Source organism: Anabrus simplex, chromosome 14, assembly GCF_040414725.1.
Source record: "Anabrus simplex isolate iqAnaSimp1 chromosome 14, ASM4041472v1, whole genome shotgun sequence".
In the NCBI taxonomy this organism is placed as follows: Eukaryota; Metazoa; Arthropoda; class Insecta; order Orthoptera; family Tettigoniidae; genus Anabrus; species Anabrus simplex.
Window position 1 is genome coordinate 60,972,382 of NC_090278.1, and position 19,682 is coordinate 60,992,063.

Consider the following 19,682-nt stretch of genomic DNA (forward strand, 5'->3'; position numbering starts at 1 on the left):
TAGTAAAGGAACACTATGGATGGTTTCTCTGTTAATCTCAATGCCTTCAGTACATACAGTAGATGTCCATTATAGTGAGTACGGCATATAGCAAGAACCCCATTGTAACAACATTTTTTTTAAATGTCCCTGAAAAATTTCTGTATCGAACTGTCAAATATCCTTCAGTTACAACGAGAACCTTTCCACTGATTCATCCATTATTACAAACGGGGGCAATTTATCCTGCATGATTTTTCTTTTGTTGATATTATACACCCCAGTCAAGGAGATATTCTTGTTCCAGCATTTATATTGAATATGATATATCATCTTCCATATCGGTATCTTACTATATCCGTTACCAAGATCTCTCATCATCATCGTCATCATCATCATCATTTGAAGGCGCTGTTGAAATCTGTCGGTAATATCCATCGGCGTATGTAAACTAACATTTAAGTTTGAAACGAAAGGGAGTACATATTTTCATAATAAGTGCGTAAATAACACGGCCCTACTGAAATTGTGATACTGAATGTGATACTTCTCAAGATATGGTACTATGCATCACTGATTTCAGAGGCTAGTTTGTATATTCTCTTGTATTTTTAAATTTCAGAAAGGCTTTTTACATATAAATGTATAGCGAAAAGGTTGTTATCATTACTGGACTAGGGCTTGAAATATGTTTTCATTATACAGGCATGGTTAAGTTATGTTAGGTAACGCTATTGAAAAAAGAAAACTGAAACGTTTGCAACAAAAGCCCGGAGTGATATTACAATTTTTAAGAATGAAATTGGGCTGGGCTGAGTGGCTCAGACGGTTAAGGCGCTGGCCTTCTAACCCCAACTTGGCAGGTTCGATCCTGGCTCAGTCCGGTGGTATTTGAAGGTGCTCAAATACGACAGCCCCGTGTCGGTAGATTTACTGGCACGTAAAAGAACTCCTGCGGGACTAAATTCCGGCACCTCGGCGTCTCCGAAGACCTTAAAAAAGTAGTTAGTGGGACGTAAAACAAATAACATTATTATTATTATTATTAAGAATGAAATTGAACATGCGCATTCACATATCAGAAATTAGAAAATAACGAACGAGTAAGCTACAGTTTGAAAATAATCTCCGAAAACATGTTTTGAACAAACTAATTTCTCTTTTGGTATCTTTTCAGACGTCTACGAAAAATATAACTACAATGCACTATAGCGAGTACATTGCTTGCCATTACGAATTCTCACCTTGATGGGCTTCTGTATATGGCTAAGTTCACATCTCGGCTATCCCTGAACATCAAGTTTGAAACCAATGAAAAAGTACTGGGCAGATCATAAGAACCAAAGAGTACAGCCTTCAAAGAGAAAGTGAACATTGAACAACTCAAGTGGCCCATTGTGGCCAATAAAGTTAATAATAGTAAATAATTCTGAAATATTGACAAACCATTTTTAAAAATTCTATTTTTACAGTCGGCAATTCTTTCTATGTCCATTAAGACATGGTATCAAGGATTTAAAAGTTAGAGTCCATGTTTTGTGTGTGTCCCTTACAGAATGCACTTTGTGGTCTCTTCGCAGCTCAAGACTTCAGGCATCCACTACAGAGCTGAATGCTGCCCAGGAAGAACGAGGGAGGGTTTTACAACGGTGCCAGGAATTGTCAGTCTCCGTATCAGAACTACGCGAGCAGAATTCGAGGCTGTCCGAGCAGGCACGGCAGGCAGCGGCAGAGCACCGGGAAGCTATGCGGACCCAGAAACTCCAGGCAGATACTTTAGTTCAGTGCTATAAGGTAAGATGTGGTATTTGGGCTCATTTTAGTTTTCATACAGCTTGGGAGATTTTCTGAAGTTCTTGCAGCATTGTTTCAAGCTTACCATCAGCAAAGCAAAAGTGGTTCAGATATTTTCCATCTTTATTTTTGTTATGTTTCTTTGTATCAATATAGACTCCTGAGCCCATCTTCTAGCACAGTGTGAAAAGTTTGGGGAGATGTTCTTGCCTGGTCTAATACCTCTCTTGATTTTCCAATCATAATTTTCCCAGTCATCTTCAATTTTGATGTTCATTGTTGCATGTCATAGATGTATTTGATCAATTTCATACATCTGGAGTCAATGTTGGCTTTATTCATTGCTTCAAGTACTACCCAGGTTTCAAAAGAATCGGCTTTTCCATAGTTCACGAGTTGCAAGTGATAAATATAATTATGGTTCCGTATTGAAGATACTATACTTGTAGGATGCTGATTAATTTATTATTTAACCACCTATTCAATACATTAAAATTTTTATACAATTAGGAATTGATCATGAAAGGTGAAACATGTCTCACATTCTTAAGGTAACAATGATCAATTCCTGATTGTATAAAAATGTTAATGTATTGAATAGGTGGTTAAATAATAAATAAATTAGCATCCTACAAGTATAGTCCATGAGTGCCGTGCGGAGGGGTATGTTAAGTTCATTACATTTTTCGACGAGAGAGTGCGCTGTCTAACCCCTTAGCGTCGCAGCCATTTTAGGAGCTTCCTACCGCGTGGCCGGATGAGATTTCAACTACGCGCGACTGAAATACATCGATTCACTTAAAGCGTTACTACAAGTATAAGAGTAGCCCAATATTCACAAAATTTTGAATTCCTTATGATAGAACTTTGTACGTGCAGATAATGACACAATTATTTCACATTACCTTAGTAATTTAGTTTCATGTGATAGAGTTCGAAGCACTCTTCGAGACAGAGACCCACGTCACACTCCTGGCAGCAGTACACTGACGTCTCTTTGCCGTTTTTTGAACACATGATACAATGTCTCTGAGGTTTGTATTTCTCACCCTTGGATGATAATTTCATGATAAAATGTCTTTCCTGCAACCTTGGAACTGTATTATCTGATGCGCGCCGGCCTTGAATATTTAGTTCCCCGGCCGAGCGACCTTATTCTGTAAACAAACCTTCCTCCAGCTGAACCCGATAAGATGGGCCTAACTGCTCAGTGTTTGTCCCTGTGATTTGTCTGGATATTATTAGAGAATTTAGGAATCTGAATTCACTGTTGAAACTTCCCTTTGACCTGTATAATTATCAATAGTCTCCTACATGAAATTTCCAAGTACTGGTTCCTCCTCATCTTCACACTCATCTTTTACCACTGCATCTGCTACAGCCACATCATCTATTTCATTATCATTGCTGGTAATACTGTCACTGCTACTTCCGACTAAACTTTCATTTGAATTATACAATATTTCAAGCACATTACTGTCAGTCAAACCACGGCTGAGCACGGTGTGTCACAAAGACTGATGAAGCTGCAGCAGGACGAAACTGAATGAGGGGAATAACATTCATGACGAAACAAACCAACTCGATACATATTTCAGATAAAAGGTCGAGTCATCGTCTTTCAAGCGAGATATATACCATGAACAACTGGTTCTCGTATCGTATGACAGAAAGCAGCACCAACTGATGCCTACACAGAGCGCCCGTAGAGAGTTACGAAAATATTACAGGCTGAGAAATAAAGACTATATGATAAATATTTTGCACTCTCAATGTACAAATAGAGCAAAGAACATCATGCAAAAAGACAAACTTCTCAGATCATCATTTCTTTATTTTATTACGTGGGAATGAAGTAAACAGGCAGAGATTACTGGTGCTCAGACTTACTTGACAAATATTTACTCCTGCAAAATAACTACATTTTAACGATCTTCATTCTTATTTTACAACACTGATAAGCCCCAATATTTCTTCTTGGAAACAAAACAATTTGCTAATCCATAACTCCAAAATTCTTCGCGCTATAGCCGTAAATGCGAATCCATGTATGGGTCTATACAACATATAGAGGTCGGCGCTGGGGGGCTAAAATGGCAAATTGTGCTGAACCCTTTTCTGTACCCAGCTTGTTGAATGGTGTGACCTAGTGTTTACAGTGCACTATGTCTTCTGGTTTGGCCTGGAGCAATTTTGTTACTCTCATTGATCTGTCTCAGTCTTATTCTTGGCTTTGACAATATGAGAGTGACTGAGGTTATGAGCGATGCTAGTAATGCCATTCCTTATGCAGCCAGTCCCTGCTATGAATGGTGTGAAAATGTTGCTCATAGGGTTGGTTAGTGCATGCATTTCAGTGGGCTTGGCAGACTCATATTTAATAGCAACTTCTGGCTCCATGAGGAAAGCAAGGGGAAACTACATCATTCCTCATTTTCCTAGAACGCCTCTTCAGTGATGCCCAGGTTATCTATGACAGCTAATGGAGTTATTGAGGATCCAAGCAGCCTTCGGGCTGAGGGCTAAACATACATACAGTAAACTGATGGTCCTATATATCTTGACATTTGTAGTCATCTTTCTGGAAAAGTAGGATATCCTCTGCGTTTTGCCATAAGTTGGGAATTCTTCCTCAAAATGCTTGTTCAGGCATACTAGACGAGTTTTCTCCAGAGGTGTTCCTCCTGCTTTTAGCATTAATATAAGAATTCTTATTCTTTCCTGGCCTTTTCTCCAGTTATCTAGGGTAGACACTAATGTGGATAAAGCCTAGTTTTATGGCTGGATACCTTTTCTAACACTAACTCTATGGAGGGATGTATTTAGCATTGTGTTTTTCTGTGTCAGTAAGTAGTGTGATTATGTTGGGTGTGAATACAGAGGAAAATGAAAACCTAAAACCTGTTTTCCAGTCAGTGACCACGTCAGAGATGGAATGAACGAAGCCCCTATCTTGCGGCGAGGATGGGAATTCTGCCGGCTGCCGAGGCCTGTCGCACTCCTCTGGGGCAATGATTAATGTCTGACAGATAAAATAAAATGATAGTGGAGAGTGTTGCTGGAATGAAAGATGACAGGGAAAACCAGAGTACCCGGAGAAAAACCTTTCCCACCTCCGTTTTGTCCAGCACAAATCTCTCATGGAGTGACTGGAATTTGAACCACAGAACCCAGCGGTGAGAGGCCGCCTGAGCCACGGAGGCTCTAAATAAAGATTGGTCCATAGATGGCCGAAGCGAAAGAGAGAGAAGGGAAAAAAAATTATTTAGAATGGCAGACATACATACAAGATGCGTTCCATAAATAATGCGACCAAATTCATAAAAAATCATTTATTGAATATATTCGTACAAATAATCAAAAATCTTCAAAATAGCACCCTCTTGCGTCGATACACTTCTGGAGGCGGTGTTTCCATGTCTGGAAGGCCTTTTCCGGAATGTCCTTTAGAGCCGATGTAACATGCACCTGGATTCTTTCAATCGTGTCCCAATGTTTTCCTTTCATGACTCCTTTTAACCGAAGAAACAAAAAAAAAAGTCAGCGGGAGCCAGGTCAGGACTGTAGGGAGGCTGGGGAACCAATGGGGTGATGGTCCTGGCTAGGAAGTCGTTGACAATGAAGGCGCTGGGACTCGGCGCGTTGTTGTGATGAACTTTCCACGTGTCCTTGATGTCGCTTCGGCAGCGCGAGACCCTCCTTTTCAGTCTTTTGAGCACTTCCAAGTAGAAAGCTGAGTTCACTGTAGTCGCGGTAGGTACGAATTCGTGGTGGACAATGCCTCTGACGTCAAAGAAGACAATGAGCATGGTTTTAATCCTGGACTTGCTCATGCGTGCCTTCTTGGGATGCTGCGACGATGGGGTGTGCCACTCTGAACTCTGCCTTTTTGTCTCAGGGTCGTACTCAAAAATCCATGACTCATCACCAGTGATAACTGAGTTAAAAAAATTAGGATCATTTTCACACATTTCCAACATTTCTCAGCACCGAAGCACTCGCATGTCCTTTTGTTCGTCGGTCAACACTTTTGGGACCAGTTTGGCACACACCTTTCTCATGTTCAAATCTTCGGTCACAATGCGGAAAACGGTTGTTTTTGCCACGTTTAGAGTTTGTGCTATCAATTGAAGGCTCAGCCGTCTGTCAGAGTTCAAACAATCGCGCACACGCATCACATTTTCGTCAACTCGTGAGGTTGATGGCCATCCACTGCGAGATTCGTCGGTGATCTCCTCTCGGCCCTCCATGAACGACTTGTGCCATTGGAAAACTTGTGATTTGGACAAGCAATCAGTCCCAAACGCCTGCTGAAGTAATGGAAACGTTTCGGTGGCGGACTTCCCAAGTTTAACGCAAAATTTGATAGCTTGCCGTTGCTCTACAGAACGATCCATTGTGCCGTGTTACGTGAACTCAAAACGGGCTTGACGGAAACGCACATCCTGACTCTCCGACAGCTCCCTGCCGAATGAGACAAATGGCGTTTGAAGCTAACACCCCCCCCTCCACCTAGCCCAGCAGGTTAGAACACGCTGCGGTGTACAGTTGCGTCAGAAAAAAATTGGTCGCATTACTTATGGAACGCACGTTGTAAATCGTCGTTTGAACAGTGAGCATTACTATCTGCATTTAGCATGATTATGTATGGCAGATGGCAATATCTCGCATTTTGTTTCCATAGAGTAAAGATCGTAGTTTCTAATTTTAGCACTGTGTGGCTCATTTATTTACACCCATTGGATTTCTGAATTTTAGGTGTTTCTCTGCTCGTGTGACAATTGACAGTTAATGCAACAGTAATTTCCTACTGAGCCACCAACAGATACTTTTCAAATTTTCTGTGTTTATTCACTTAGCTGGCTGCTTTGCAAAGGGATTACCACATTTTCTCTGTAATTCTGAATTATTTTTATTGCTGTTTTTGAAAATTGATTTTTTTTGGGTGTGTTTGTTTTCAAAGTGTTCAGGAAATATTAAAAAGAAATTGAAACTTAATGGTATTATAATCATTGTTGGTAGTAAGTACATACCATCCTCAACATTTCCTGCAAGCCTAAAGTAAAAATATTCAAAATTGTAAATTATGTGCCATTTTAAATAGAGACTTGCAAAATGCTACTAATCAGCCTGGATTTTTGGCACATTCTCAGCATAAGAGCATGGCACTAAGAGGAATAATAATAATAATAATAATAATAATAGTAGTAGTAACTGATGTATATCGATTCTTAAATTTAATGTTACAATTGCAGCAACAAATGGAGGAGTTAGAGCAGCGGCTCAAGACTGAAGTATCCCTGTTGAAACAGCAACTGGAGGCTTCTGAGGAGAAACTGAGGCAGAAGCAGGCAGTAGAAGAGAGGACGGCAGCAAGGATGTTCACTCCGGTGAAGATGGAGTCAGAGAACCGTGTGGAAATAGCTCTGCTTGAGGAGAGGGAGGAGGGAGAAGTACGTATTGTTACGTTATTTTGTTGATCAACTGGATCACATTTTTTTCGCTGCAAACTTTCTTGCTCCACCCGCCATCTCTCTCGCTTGACCCACCAAGACTACAGTCCATTCAGTTCCTTTCCTCTTCCTGTGTTTGCTCCTTGACCTTCATTTTTGTAATCACCTTTGTAACTAACTATTTTTCTTTTTCTTGGTTTTATCTGGCATTCTCTTTTACCCATTTGCCTCGGATGATGAGGCAGGTTCACCACATTTTTAATGGTCTTCTTGGATGACAAATCTTCCCTCCCTGTGCACTGGCTGTTACATTTCTGCTTGTAATTTGGCTATGCCTGCAAATACCAGTGAATTTTAAGGTTCTGGGTATAGCGAAGGAATGAAATCGTCCTTCCTTTATGTTTGCTAACTTTTGTTTGCTTTAAATAGTTAATAATTATTCCCTCATGTTGGATACCTTTCATTTCACTATGACATGGGGCAGTGAATATGACCGCATTCAGACTGCAGAAAGTTTTTAGATAGTAGATGAGAAGTACGTGAATGTCATAATGAAGAAAGTGCATACAGTAATAATAATTTAAGTGAGGCTTATTGTCCAAAAGTGATAGTGAAATTATGGTTGACTTAGCATGGCCAGAACGAAAACTTGCAAGAAGGTGGCTCTTTATGAGTGGCGGAGGAAAACAGTAGAATCATTCATTCATTCACTGTGAAGTGTCTGAAATACTGCAGAATAAATATCAAGCTCATCTTTCCTCAGTGCTTATCTGTATTTTCAGATTATACAGACCTCTTTTCCGTTATTGGTGCAAAACAAATAATAACTTTAGGAAACAGTTGTCCGACCCTGGTAGGAAAAAAGAACCTGTTAGTTAATCATAGTTCGTTTGACACTAATGAGGATGGGATAAATGTTTTACTCTCTGCTTCTAGTGTCTCAGGCTTGAAAGTCCCCACCCCTGAAGGTAGTTTTCCATGATTTCCCATTTTCAAATGCTGCACTGGCACCTTAAATTAAGGCCACGGTTGCGTTCTTTGCTATTCGAGTCAGTTTAACATACATAAAATGAATTGTAAAAAAATTAACTATTCTAGAGCAAAGATAAGAGCCTCGCCAATGTTTAGAAGTTTATCACCCTGAATCCTCATTCTGAGGGATCATTACTAGGGGGTATAAATCCTCTGAATTAAGAAGAGAGCGTGAAAATATTCCTACTGCGTGATGAGTTTTTAAAAATATGCACTGTAGTGCAGGGCATAGCTTTAAACTCATGGGTCATAAAATTAAATCTGGTTTCTGAGTAAATTCAATGGCTTTTTAAATATTAGGTAAATACAATTCTCGCAAAGATTGAATATAGCAATTGAGGCTTTCATGGCCGGCGCTATAAATCATATCAGTGTTTCCCAGGATTGTAGGCCGTGCTCCAGAAGCATGTGATGGTTCTGACATTTCACCGAAGACTGCGCTCAGCATTGTCTAGGGTTCCCACTGACTTCGATAGCAGTGAAGCTCTCATTGGAATGAAGTGGTGTTGTAATTCCACCTCCTTATATAGTGCAGGCTACGGTACGCTGCTCGCCTATTGGTCCGCCATGCTGGGGGGAATGCTCATTGGCTGTTCTTCGGCCAATGGTTGAAGCATTAAGGACCCCGATGTGCATCGACCTGCCTTGGCGGAGACAGGCAACTGATCATCCGTTGCTTTTCTATTCTGCCTCAGCCAGTGTGTCCTTCAGAATTAAAAGGCTTTCAGCAGGACTGGAAACCAGGCTTTATTTACTCGTTCAGATTCCTCCTTACGGTTGAAGCTGTTGGTGTGCTTCAGGATTTCAATGGCTTCCCTTTGTAGCTGGGTGTGATAAGACACAACAGCTGATAGTACTTTGATGTCGCTGTAATGTACTGTATGTCGTGGCCTGTGAGCAGCGAGTGTTCAGCGACTGATGATCTATCTGCTTGTCCCAGCCAGCTATGTGTGTTGTGTTCCTTCATTCGTATGGCAATGCTGCGTTTTGTGGTGCATATGTACACCTGACCGCAACTGCACGGGATCTTGTAGACACCTGCTGAGATTGAAGATTTCTCAAGAATGGTTCCCATAATAAGTGCGGATAACAAGATGTGTCCCAGTAGGATTCGGATACAAGTTTATTGTGGAAAAAGTAAGTCCACCTGGGGACCATGATAGTTCTAGCATCAAGTCTTTGTGGTCTGACACAGTGGTTCAAATCCCATTGGTGGAAAAAAATGTTCACCATCAAAATGATGGCTGGTGAGGTAGAAGAGGTGATGGTATACAAATTCTGATCACTAGATTGCATACCAATAGTCAGCATTCAGTAGCAAAGCTTTCTGCAGGGCATATAGCGCTGTTGATGGTGATTCTTCTGTTGGATGGGGACTTTAAGCCTTGTGCAGACCCCTTGGTGTTATTTTCCAGGAAAGGCTTATGTGCAGACACCGGATTTCATACTTTCATTATTATCATCATCATCATCCTACATCCAGATGTGCAGGTTGCCCTTGGACATCAAATTAAAAGACCTGCACAGGACAGGCTGAACATATACTTGGATTCTCCTGACACTAAAAGCCATATGATAAATAAATATCAGGCAAGGCTGATGACCTAGCTGTTAGGCCCCTTTCAACAGCAAACATCATCAAATACCCAGTGAGTTGGCTGTACGGTTAGGGGTGCACAGCTGTGAGCTTGCATCCGGGAGATAGTGGGTTCAAACCCAACTGTCGGCAGCTGTGAAGATGGTTTTCCATGGTTTCCCATTTTCACAACAGGCAAATGCTGGGACTGTACCTTAATTAAGGCCACGGCCACTTCCTTCCCACTCTTAGCCGTTTCCTATCCTATGGTTGCCATAAGACCTATCTGTATCGGTGCGATGAAAAGCAAATTGCAAAATATGGGAAAATGTAATATTTTCGGCTATTTTTTCATTGTTCATCCTTTTTTTTTTTTGTTTTCCCCTTATATTCCATGATAAATTGTAATTTTTTTTTTTTTTTTTTTTTTTTTTTTTTTTTTTGGAAAAATATTTCTCAGTTTGTTAATATTTTCTGTATTTTATTTCAGGGTTCAGAAAGTGTGGCTTCAACATCACCTCATATAACAACCACCAGAGAGTTGGTTCCCTTAGATCAACTACTGGCATCTTCACCAGATGATGAAAACTGTAAGTTCAGAGGTTATAACTATCAAAAAAGAAAGAGAGAGAGTAGGTGATTTATTATTATTATTATTATTATTATTATTATTATTATTATTATTATTATTATTATTATTATTATTATTATTATTGACATATTAAGTAGAAGCCTCTATGGCTCAGGCGGTAGTGCGCCGGCCTCTCACCGCTGGGTTCCGTGGTTCAAATCCCAGTCACTCCATGCAAGGTTTGTGCAGGACAAAGCGAAGGCGGGACAGGTTTTCCTCTGTGTACTCCAGTTTTCCCTGTCATATTTCATTCCAGCTACACTCTCCAATATCATTTCATTTCATCTGTCATTCATTAATCATTGCCCTAGATTTGGACAGCCGGCACAATTCCTATCCTCACCGCTAGATGGGTGCTTCATTCATTCTATTCCTGACCCGGTCAGATGACTGGAAACAAGCTGTGGATTTTCATTGACAGATCAAGAGATTGAAGAACTTCAAATACCTGGGGGCTACGATAATGGAGCAGATCAATCCTGCGAAGAAAATCGGACAGAGAATAGTAGAGATAAGGAACGCCTTCACGAAATTGAAGTTTTTCTTTTGTAATAACAGCATAAAAATAAATGAAATGGCGTTTGTCTTTTAGTGCTGGGAGTGTCTGAGGACAAGTTCGGCTCACCAGGTGCAGGTGCCAGGCTGATTGATTCAGACACGTACTCGGATTCTCCTGGCACTAAAAGCATTCTTGCTCCAACTTGGCAGGTTCGATCCTGGCTCAGTCCGGTGGTACTTGAAGGTCCTCAAATAGGTCACCCTTGTGTCTGTAGATTTACTGGCACATAAAGGAACTCCTGTGGGACAAACTTCCAGCACCTCGGCTACTCCAAAAACCGAAAACGTAGTTAGTGGAACGTAAGAACAACAACATTAGAATTATTATCAGATGCAGGTCTTTTTGATTTGACACTTATAGGCGACCTACATATCATGATGAGGATGAAATGATGATGAAGGCACGTACACCCAGCCCCCGTGCCAGCAGAATTAACCACTTATGTTTAAAATTCCCGACCCTGCCAGGAATCAAACCTGGGATCCTTGTGACCAAAGGCCAGCACGCTAACCATTTAGCCATGGAGGCAGACATGACAACATAAATCTGAAACGAAGGCACAGACTGAGTAGCTGAACGGTTTGGGTCATGCAGCTGTCGGCTTACATTCGGGAGATAGTGAGTTTGAATCCCACTGTCGGCTGTCCTAAAGATGGTTTTCCGTGGTTTTCTGTTTTCATACCAGGCAAAGGCTTGGGCTGTACCTTAAATAAGGCCACACTCGCTTCCCTGGCACCCTTTCCTGTCCCATCGTCGTGATAACATCTCTCTATTGGTGCAACATAAAGCAAATTGTATTTTTTGTAAAAGAAGTAAGGCAGAGGATGTTCAGAGTTTATGCTTGGTCTGTACTGTTATATGGTGCAGCAACGTGGACCCCGACGAACACCTCAGTTAAGTGTTGAGAAGCCTTTGAAAGGTAGACCCATCAAAGAATGCCAAAGATTTCATGGGTTGGTTGGCTGACAATTGAGGGAATGCTGAACAGGGCAAATGCTAACAGAGAACTCATGACGAGTCAAATGCAAATACTTCTGCCATACATTAAGGAATGACCGCTACTAGATCTTACACCACCTATTAGAAGACCCTTTTTTTTTTTTTTTTTTCCCTAATGGTTTAATGACGCACGAATGCATCAAACATTTTCGGCAATGCAGAAATGGGAAAGGGCTAGAATTGGGAAGGTAGCAGCCATGGTCTTAATATAGCCCCAGCATTTGACTGTGGTGAAAACAGGAAACCACAGAATTCAATCTTTAGAGCTGCCATTGGTGGGATTCGAATCCACCATCTCCTGGACGCTCACAACTACGCAACCCTAACTGCACAGCCAACTCGCTTGTTAGTCTTCTGTTTTAGTACAGTGATATTCATAACTTCAAATCCATTTAACTGCTCAAAATGAGACAAAGATTTGGTAGTTGGTGCTACGTGTAGGACTTAGTTGAAAGGAGGAGGATTAAGTGCAGCTTGCGATTACATTGTGACAAAATCTCCTCTTGGTGATGAATTTTTGAAGCTTGCAGGGGTTACCAATTTAAATCTGAGAAAATGTTTTTCATTTTCAACTGTAGAATATTTGATCAACAGATTCAGAAAATGATGAACTTGAATCAGAATTTGCATCTTACCATTGTGACATTATATCTGATGACATATTAAATTGTAGTAGGATTGATGTTGCTTGGGGTAAAGTTGCAAATTTAAAAAATGAATGTGGACAAATGAAGTATAACACTCTCAGTAAGGTATGCAATTAATGCCACACAGTAATGCACAAACAGCAGGAATCTTTAGCATTGTAAGGAAAAAAATCAAACTAAATTTATGTCCATCATCATCATCATCATCATCATCAGTTTTCCACTCCAGTTGCCCGGGTGTGGTTTACGAGCACCCTCCACTTCTGTCTGTCCATGTACCACTCTTCTCTCAAGACGACATCCCAGCTGATTCCTCTTGTTCCTATGTCCTCTTTCACTTGGTCCAGCCACCTCTTCCTAGGTCTTCCTGCCGGTCGTTTTCCGGCCACGACTGTGTGTAGCCATTGTTTTGCTGTCCTTCCATCGTCCATTCGTTTGACATGGCCAAACCATTTCAAAGGGGCCCTTGTCACTTTTTCATTCAGGGATGGGTCCTTGCTAAGTAAAAATATCTTGTCATTGCTCCTCATTGAGAAACTAAAGATGGTATCAGACAGTTGTATATTTCAAGAAAGGATTCTCTGAGAAATAGTTACAAGTGGCGAAGAATGCTGCAACACAGTATGTACACCAGAATAACTTCACAGGTATTTAAACATGTATATTTCTCCCCTCCCCCCCCCCCCCCCCCCCCCCCCCCCCGCCCCCCACAGCACTTAACGCCCTTGAAAGGGCTCTGCCCTGCCCAGCGACCGCTGCTCAGCCCGAAGGCCTGCAGATTACGAGGGGCCGTGTGGTCAGCACGAAGCATCCTCTTGGCCGTTATTCTGGGCTTTCAAGACCGGGGTCGCCATCTCACCGTCAGATAGCTCCTCAATTCTAATCACGTAGGCTGAGTGGACCTCGAACCAGCCCTCAGGTCGAGAGAAAAATCCCTGATCTAGCCGGGAAACGAACCCGGGGCCTCCGGGCGAGAGGCTGGTACTCTACCCCTACACCACGGGCCCGGCATATTTCTTTTAGGCTAGGTATATTTTAAAATTGAAAATTCGAGGCACAATTGTTATTTCCCTTTATTCTGTGATTACCTGGATTATTGAGTCTCAGTTCCAAAGATTAGTAGCTCTGAGGAGGTTTGAAGTCTTAAACACATGACTCTACACCTACCTTGTCAGGCTGACTGCATACTATTGCTAAATATTTCTTCACTTAATGACTTCTCCTTTTCAGTGGCAGTAATGACCAATTCATCACCTGTGGTCGACGATAAGAAGCAGCTTGCTGCAGCAGAGTGTCGTATCCGCCATCTCACAGCTCTGCTGAGCGATGCTGAGCAGGACTTGGCCAAACTGTCACAGCTGAATCAGGTGCTCAAGGAGGAGGTGCGAAGACACCAGCGAAGTCTGGAAAGACAGCAACATGCAGACAACGCTGAGTATCTCAAGAACGTGGTGCTTAAGGTAGTATGACGCTTTTGTTTCTTCCTAAGATTTGTTTGCTTCTGTTTTCATTCTCCAAGGGATGGCCAAGTAGAAATTTTTTACTCTTTACAGTTCCATTGCTGTTCTCACTTAACTGGGTTAGTTATAATACAGGATGATACAAAAGACTGACACCATAGGACAATTCTGCTATTAGTGCACATTCAGAAAAATGGAAAGAGGGGATGGTTGTTGAGAAAAGTCAGGTTTTAAAATTCTAGTCCACCGAGCTTGATAGCTGCAGTCGCTTAAGTGCGGCCAGTATCCAAGATTCGGGAGATAGTAGGTTCGAACCCCACTGTCGGCAGCCCTGAAGATGGTTTTCCATGGTTTCCCATTTTTACACCAGGCAAATGCTGGGCTGTACCTTAATTAAGGCCACGTCCTGTCCCATCGTCGCCATAAGGGCTGTGTCGGTGTGTCGTAAAGCAAATTAAAAAAAAAAAAATTCTAGTCTAATGTGTCTAAAACACGTTCAAATTAAACTCTTTGTATGCCCCAGTCACTGACATCCATCGCAGAAAAAGGAAAGGATGACACGTAATAGTATTGATTGACACTACAAGTATGGATGAGAATGTGCATTTGTGGCTAGATGTTAAAAAAAACAAACAAAAAAAACAAAAAAAAAAAACTTTCCAACATACAGTGTTGTCTATTCAGAGTCAATTCAAATGGAAATGGGCCTCGATGCTGAATGCAATACAGTAAAACCTCGTTAAGACGTTTCTGCAGGGGACAACTAAAATGAACGTGTTAAACAAGAAAACGTACTACTGAATATACCAATAAAAACTATCCGACAGGGTTATGGAAACACTAGATACGATTTTTTCCGACATGAAGGCATTTTATGTTGTGTATCTGCGGGTACAGTGGAAGCTATATCTACCATTTCTCAAGATGAGAGGAAAGTATTAAAAGGCGTGGAAAACATGAGAGAACAAATATGAAAACCTTTTCTGCGGGGCTTATAAAATAACAAGTTTTCACAAAACAACAAATATGAAAACATACGCATGGGGGCCACTAAAAATATCCTAGTATTATTGCAGATCACACTCTTTCTAAAACAAATGTTAGTAGAAGCCTTTTATTTTGGAGTAATGTGTTATAAAACCTTATTTTCTGGTCACATTCTAGGACAATGAATTCGAAGTTATACCCGGCTATGTGCAACTGCAACAGAATGACTTTGGCTGCCATTTTGAAAAGCTTTGACCAAGTCAAATCAATCAAGTTAAAACTCAAAGGTGCGAGTTCAACATTTGCGACCTCTGCGCACTTGAAGATGCGGATGCTAGTCCACTTTCTGAAAGATTTCATTGTTTTCTTCATTAGAAAGAAATTTCACTTTTTCCGTATCCATACCTAGGCTATCACAAGACAAATATGCACCATGCTAGTCAGTTTCACACGATTATGTTCCTGATGATGATGATGATTGTTGTTTAAAGCGACCTAGCAGCTAATCCAGATATAGGCTACCATACTGTAGCACGTACAGAAAAACTTCACTGTACCACTCAATACAAAATCAATTTCTAACTTCTGAATGGAATGCGAAATACAAGCACAAATAGACTCACTATGTTACTCAGCACTCTTGCTGCTAACCGGCAAGCAAAATTGAACGTTCCTGAGGCTAACAGCTTGCTCCTCGAACGTGCAGCTTATCCTGTGAAGTTCAGGAATTTAAGGCCTTTTTCCGTAATCACGCAACTGTGGCTACGGATCTTACCTGAGTTGAAAATCATTTTTGTTTCACAAGGATGGCAAATAACAGTATCAGAGCTAGGAAAAATGTGATCATACTAAGCGGTAATTCTATTAAAGACCTATTTGAAATAGTTTTTACTTGAGGCCGCCTTGTTAATACACCTTATAATGATAGAAAACTATTTATTTTACCATACATGGTTCGGGAAAATCATCCATTCCCTTAATCAGTGATGTCAGTTCAGGGAATAAAACAAGACAACACTTTCTTTTGTTTTTTCTTACAATTTAAAGAAGTATTGTGTCCTAATTCACCATTTCAATGAATAAAGAAACTAATGAAATATTATGAAAATGATCACTGTCGGCAGCCCTGAAGATAGTTTTCCGTAGTTTCCCATTTTCACACCAGGCAAATGCTGTACCTTTATTAAGGCCACGGCAGCTTTCTTCTCACTCCTAGGCCTTTCCTATCCCATCGTCGCCATAAGACCTCTCTGTGTCGGTGCGACGTAAAGCACAATAGCATTATGGTTTGTTGAGTGATGTTTTTATTGTATGTATATGACTTAAGGTCTTTTTAATCCACTCATTGTCTTTTTGTATGCTCTAGTTTGTAACCCTCCAAGGTGGTGATGAGCGATCTAGGCTAGTTCCTGTTTTGAATACGATTTTGAAACTGAGTCCAGAAGAGACACAGCAGCTCAACCTTGTGGCAAAAGGTATGAACATATAAACTTTATTTACTCGTCCTTTACTGAAGGGCATGGGAGAATGTAAACTCACTATGATTGTGTTTTCATGCGCATGTTATCTGTACAGCCATGCTTTGGTGTATTAACCCCTGAGCACTTGGCACACCAATTTTTGGTACATGAAATTATAGTGAAAATGCTCAAAACACTGGTATTTCAAGAGTCAAAATAAAATCTTTTGACCGTGAATGTTTATGTGACTGTTCAAATTTGTCATTGCATGAATTTGTTTTTTCTTGGTTTATGAATATGTCAGTTTGGTGTTGTTAAGTTTAGTTCGAGTATATTTTGTAACATGGATATTTCGTGTGTTCACTGTGTTTCCCTCCGCCTCCAACTATAATTTTATTTATCATGTTTTTCTTATTTGTGCTTGTGTCTGTATTTTTCTCCATGGCTGGGTCAGGTTTAAGGTTGAATGATTGTGAAATATTTGAATATTTAGATGCTTTAGGTAGCGATAGTAACATTACTGTCGAATGTGATTTCATTTATGTTTGAGGTGACGACTATCCTCCTGCAATCACAGCTACTCGAGTGTATCTGGCAGTAGGGGAGGGACGAGGTTAATGAAACTGACATGCGAATAATGTAAAGTGTCAGGCTTCCTGAGTGAATTGCAGTGCTCAAATCTGACATTATTCAGAATTAATTTTATTGTTAAAAATTTAGTACCTATAATATGTCCAAGATATATTTACTGTATTTCGGAAATGCTCATAATGTTAAGTATTAGTGAGATTTTTTCATTTGATGTATATATGTATGTGTTAAAATTATTTGTCAAGTTTTTAAGTAGAGCGCATCAAACCCCATATGTCATTGGTTGGATATGATTATGAAGTTGAGACTAGCATACTTTGGTCACGTTATGCAATCAAATGCATTGGAAAAAGCAATCATGCTAGGAATGATCAGTGGTACAAGAAGACCAGGTTGCCAGAGGGCTTGTTGGTTGGACATCATTAAAACAGACACCACCCTCACCCAGGGACAACTAAAGGAGACAGTGTGGAACAGGACAACATGGAGAGCCGATGGTCAGATTTGACTGAATGGGTGACGTCGTCGTCGTCATCATCATCATCAATTGTATGGCTGGTTAAAAACGATTTCGATCGCACTTTTGCAGAGTTAACAGCTACTACGGATTTTCCGTAGTTTCTACTTTTTTCTTCACATGTACATACTACAGCAATACGGAAGCGGTACCGATTATTACATGTTTCACAAAATCAGAATGCTCTTCATAAATTCTCCTTTTCTCCTGCAAATTTAAAAGAAAAAGTTTCATATGTTGGAGACTCGGTGTTAGAAATCAGTTTATGAAAAACTGACAAAATAGCGACATTTGCACCTTTTAACAGCTGATGTAATGTCTTTGATGAATGTAAATTCGCAGCATATGTACTCTGTTTCTTTCCTTCTATCTGTGATTTAGTAATAAAATACCTACGCTGATTATTACTTATGTTGCATGCTTTTATGTCGTGTTGTACAGGTATTTATTTTGGTAAAGTTAAGAACAACATAAACTAAAGTAACAAGAACTTGTGTGTGAATTCGGGAACAACGAAGGGCTGAATAATCTTGGGCAGAAACAATCTCCAGCGAATCAGTATTATTGAAAACAGTAGACAGAAGAGTTTTCATGCCTAGGAACGTGTGTTCTGAGGAACATGTAAGTCTGATTTCTTCATTAAAATGGAGAACACGATGGGAAATTAAAAAAACATGAGTATGGATGCATCGAAGGGCAGTGCGTGATGCTCTCATCCTTATTATGACAAAAAAGTGACAGTATTATTGGTATATGGACTGAGTGTTTTTTCACACTTTTTTTTTTGTTCAACACAACCTTCTAACTGTTCATTATGCAGCACTTACTGTAAATGTGTAAAAAGCACAATTGTACTACAACTTTGAAACTTCATGACAGTAGCTCAGTTCGCAAGAATCCACGCGGACGAAACAGATGTATATTGTTGGGCCTTGAGACTTGAGATTGGCACATGCGCATTAGCCATGTACCACTTACCTCGCATCTATGCGACTTGTAAGCAGTTAATTTCACCGTTAGGCCTATATCGATGGATATGACCTATTTTGTTAAAGTTTTTTTGACCACCTAATCATTAAGAAAATAAGTCCATGTGACTTCTCGTGAGACAACCATAGTTCTTCCTTGTATGGCTGTTCTAGTTACAGTAGAACCTCGATAATTCAAAATCGGTTAATTCAAAATCCCACGTAATTCGAAGAAGCTCTCGTTCCCGGAAACATGAGATACAGTTTTGCATGTTATTTAAATTGTTTAATTCGAAATACGGATAATTCGTAATTCGAAGTACATTGTCGGCCCCATTACCGAAATTCAGACTTTTAATTCGAAACTGCCTTTACATTTTAAAACAATAGTATGTTACAGAGTAATTTCAACTCGAAATTTATCCGCGTCATAATAGAACGCGTGTTCCGGAACGTGGAGGGGTAGCTTTCCGCACTTACTCACTTCGGTGGGTCTACAGGGTGCTTCATGATTGCCAAGTTGAATGAAATCGGAATTCTGTGGTATTCAACCTTTTAAGGAACGGCGTAATATCACGCAACAGGCAGTGTGCGGGAAAACAGAATCTGCGAACACTGGCGATGCCGACAGTTGACGAAAAAAACGTGACAAATATAATAAATTCGTAGGCACCGAACAATACCGTCATTGCCGATGAAACTACATTTCTTTATTTTAATGCGAGCCCAAACGGTCTTATGGTTTTAACGGAGAAAGTGCCAGCCGGGGAATGGTACAAGGGTCGGGGATGGGGGTCATAGTAGTGCGTTGCAATTGCAATGCACATGGAAGCGAAAAACTTTATCTCCTCGTCATAGAAAAGTTCGATAAGCTACAATGTTTAAAGGGCGTCGGGCACTTTCCATCCCAGTACAAAGCATCTAAAAATGCAAACAGTACAGATATCCAAAAAATAATGCATTTGCACAGGGGAACCAGCATAATTTATCCTCGTCTTTGAATTGTGTGATTTTTTTTTCTTTCGTTGC

General features: G+C 40.4%; 1 protein-coding gene across 1 annotated transcript in view; it reads left to right on the top strand.

Annotated features, from left to right (window-relative positions):
- LOC136885334 (GRIP and coiled-coil domain-containing protein 2) overlaps positions 1-19,682 on the top strand; it is a 105,041-nt gene that overhangs the window by 77,000 nt on the left and 8,359 nt on the right. The window contains exons 16-20 of the mRNA XM_068230286.1: positions 1,560-1,773; positions 7,029-7,226; positions 10,325-10,424; positions 13,901-14,130; positions 16,484-16,592. Coding sequence (XP_068086387.1) covers positions 1,560-1,773; positions 7,029-7,226; positions 10,325-10,424; positions 13,901-14,130; positions 16,484-16,592 — 851 coding nt within the window. The remainder of the gene's footprint in view (positions 1-1,559; positions 1,774-7,028; positions 7,227-10,324; positions 10,425-13,900; positions 14,131-16,483; positions 16,593-19,682) is intronic.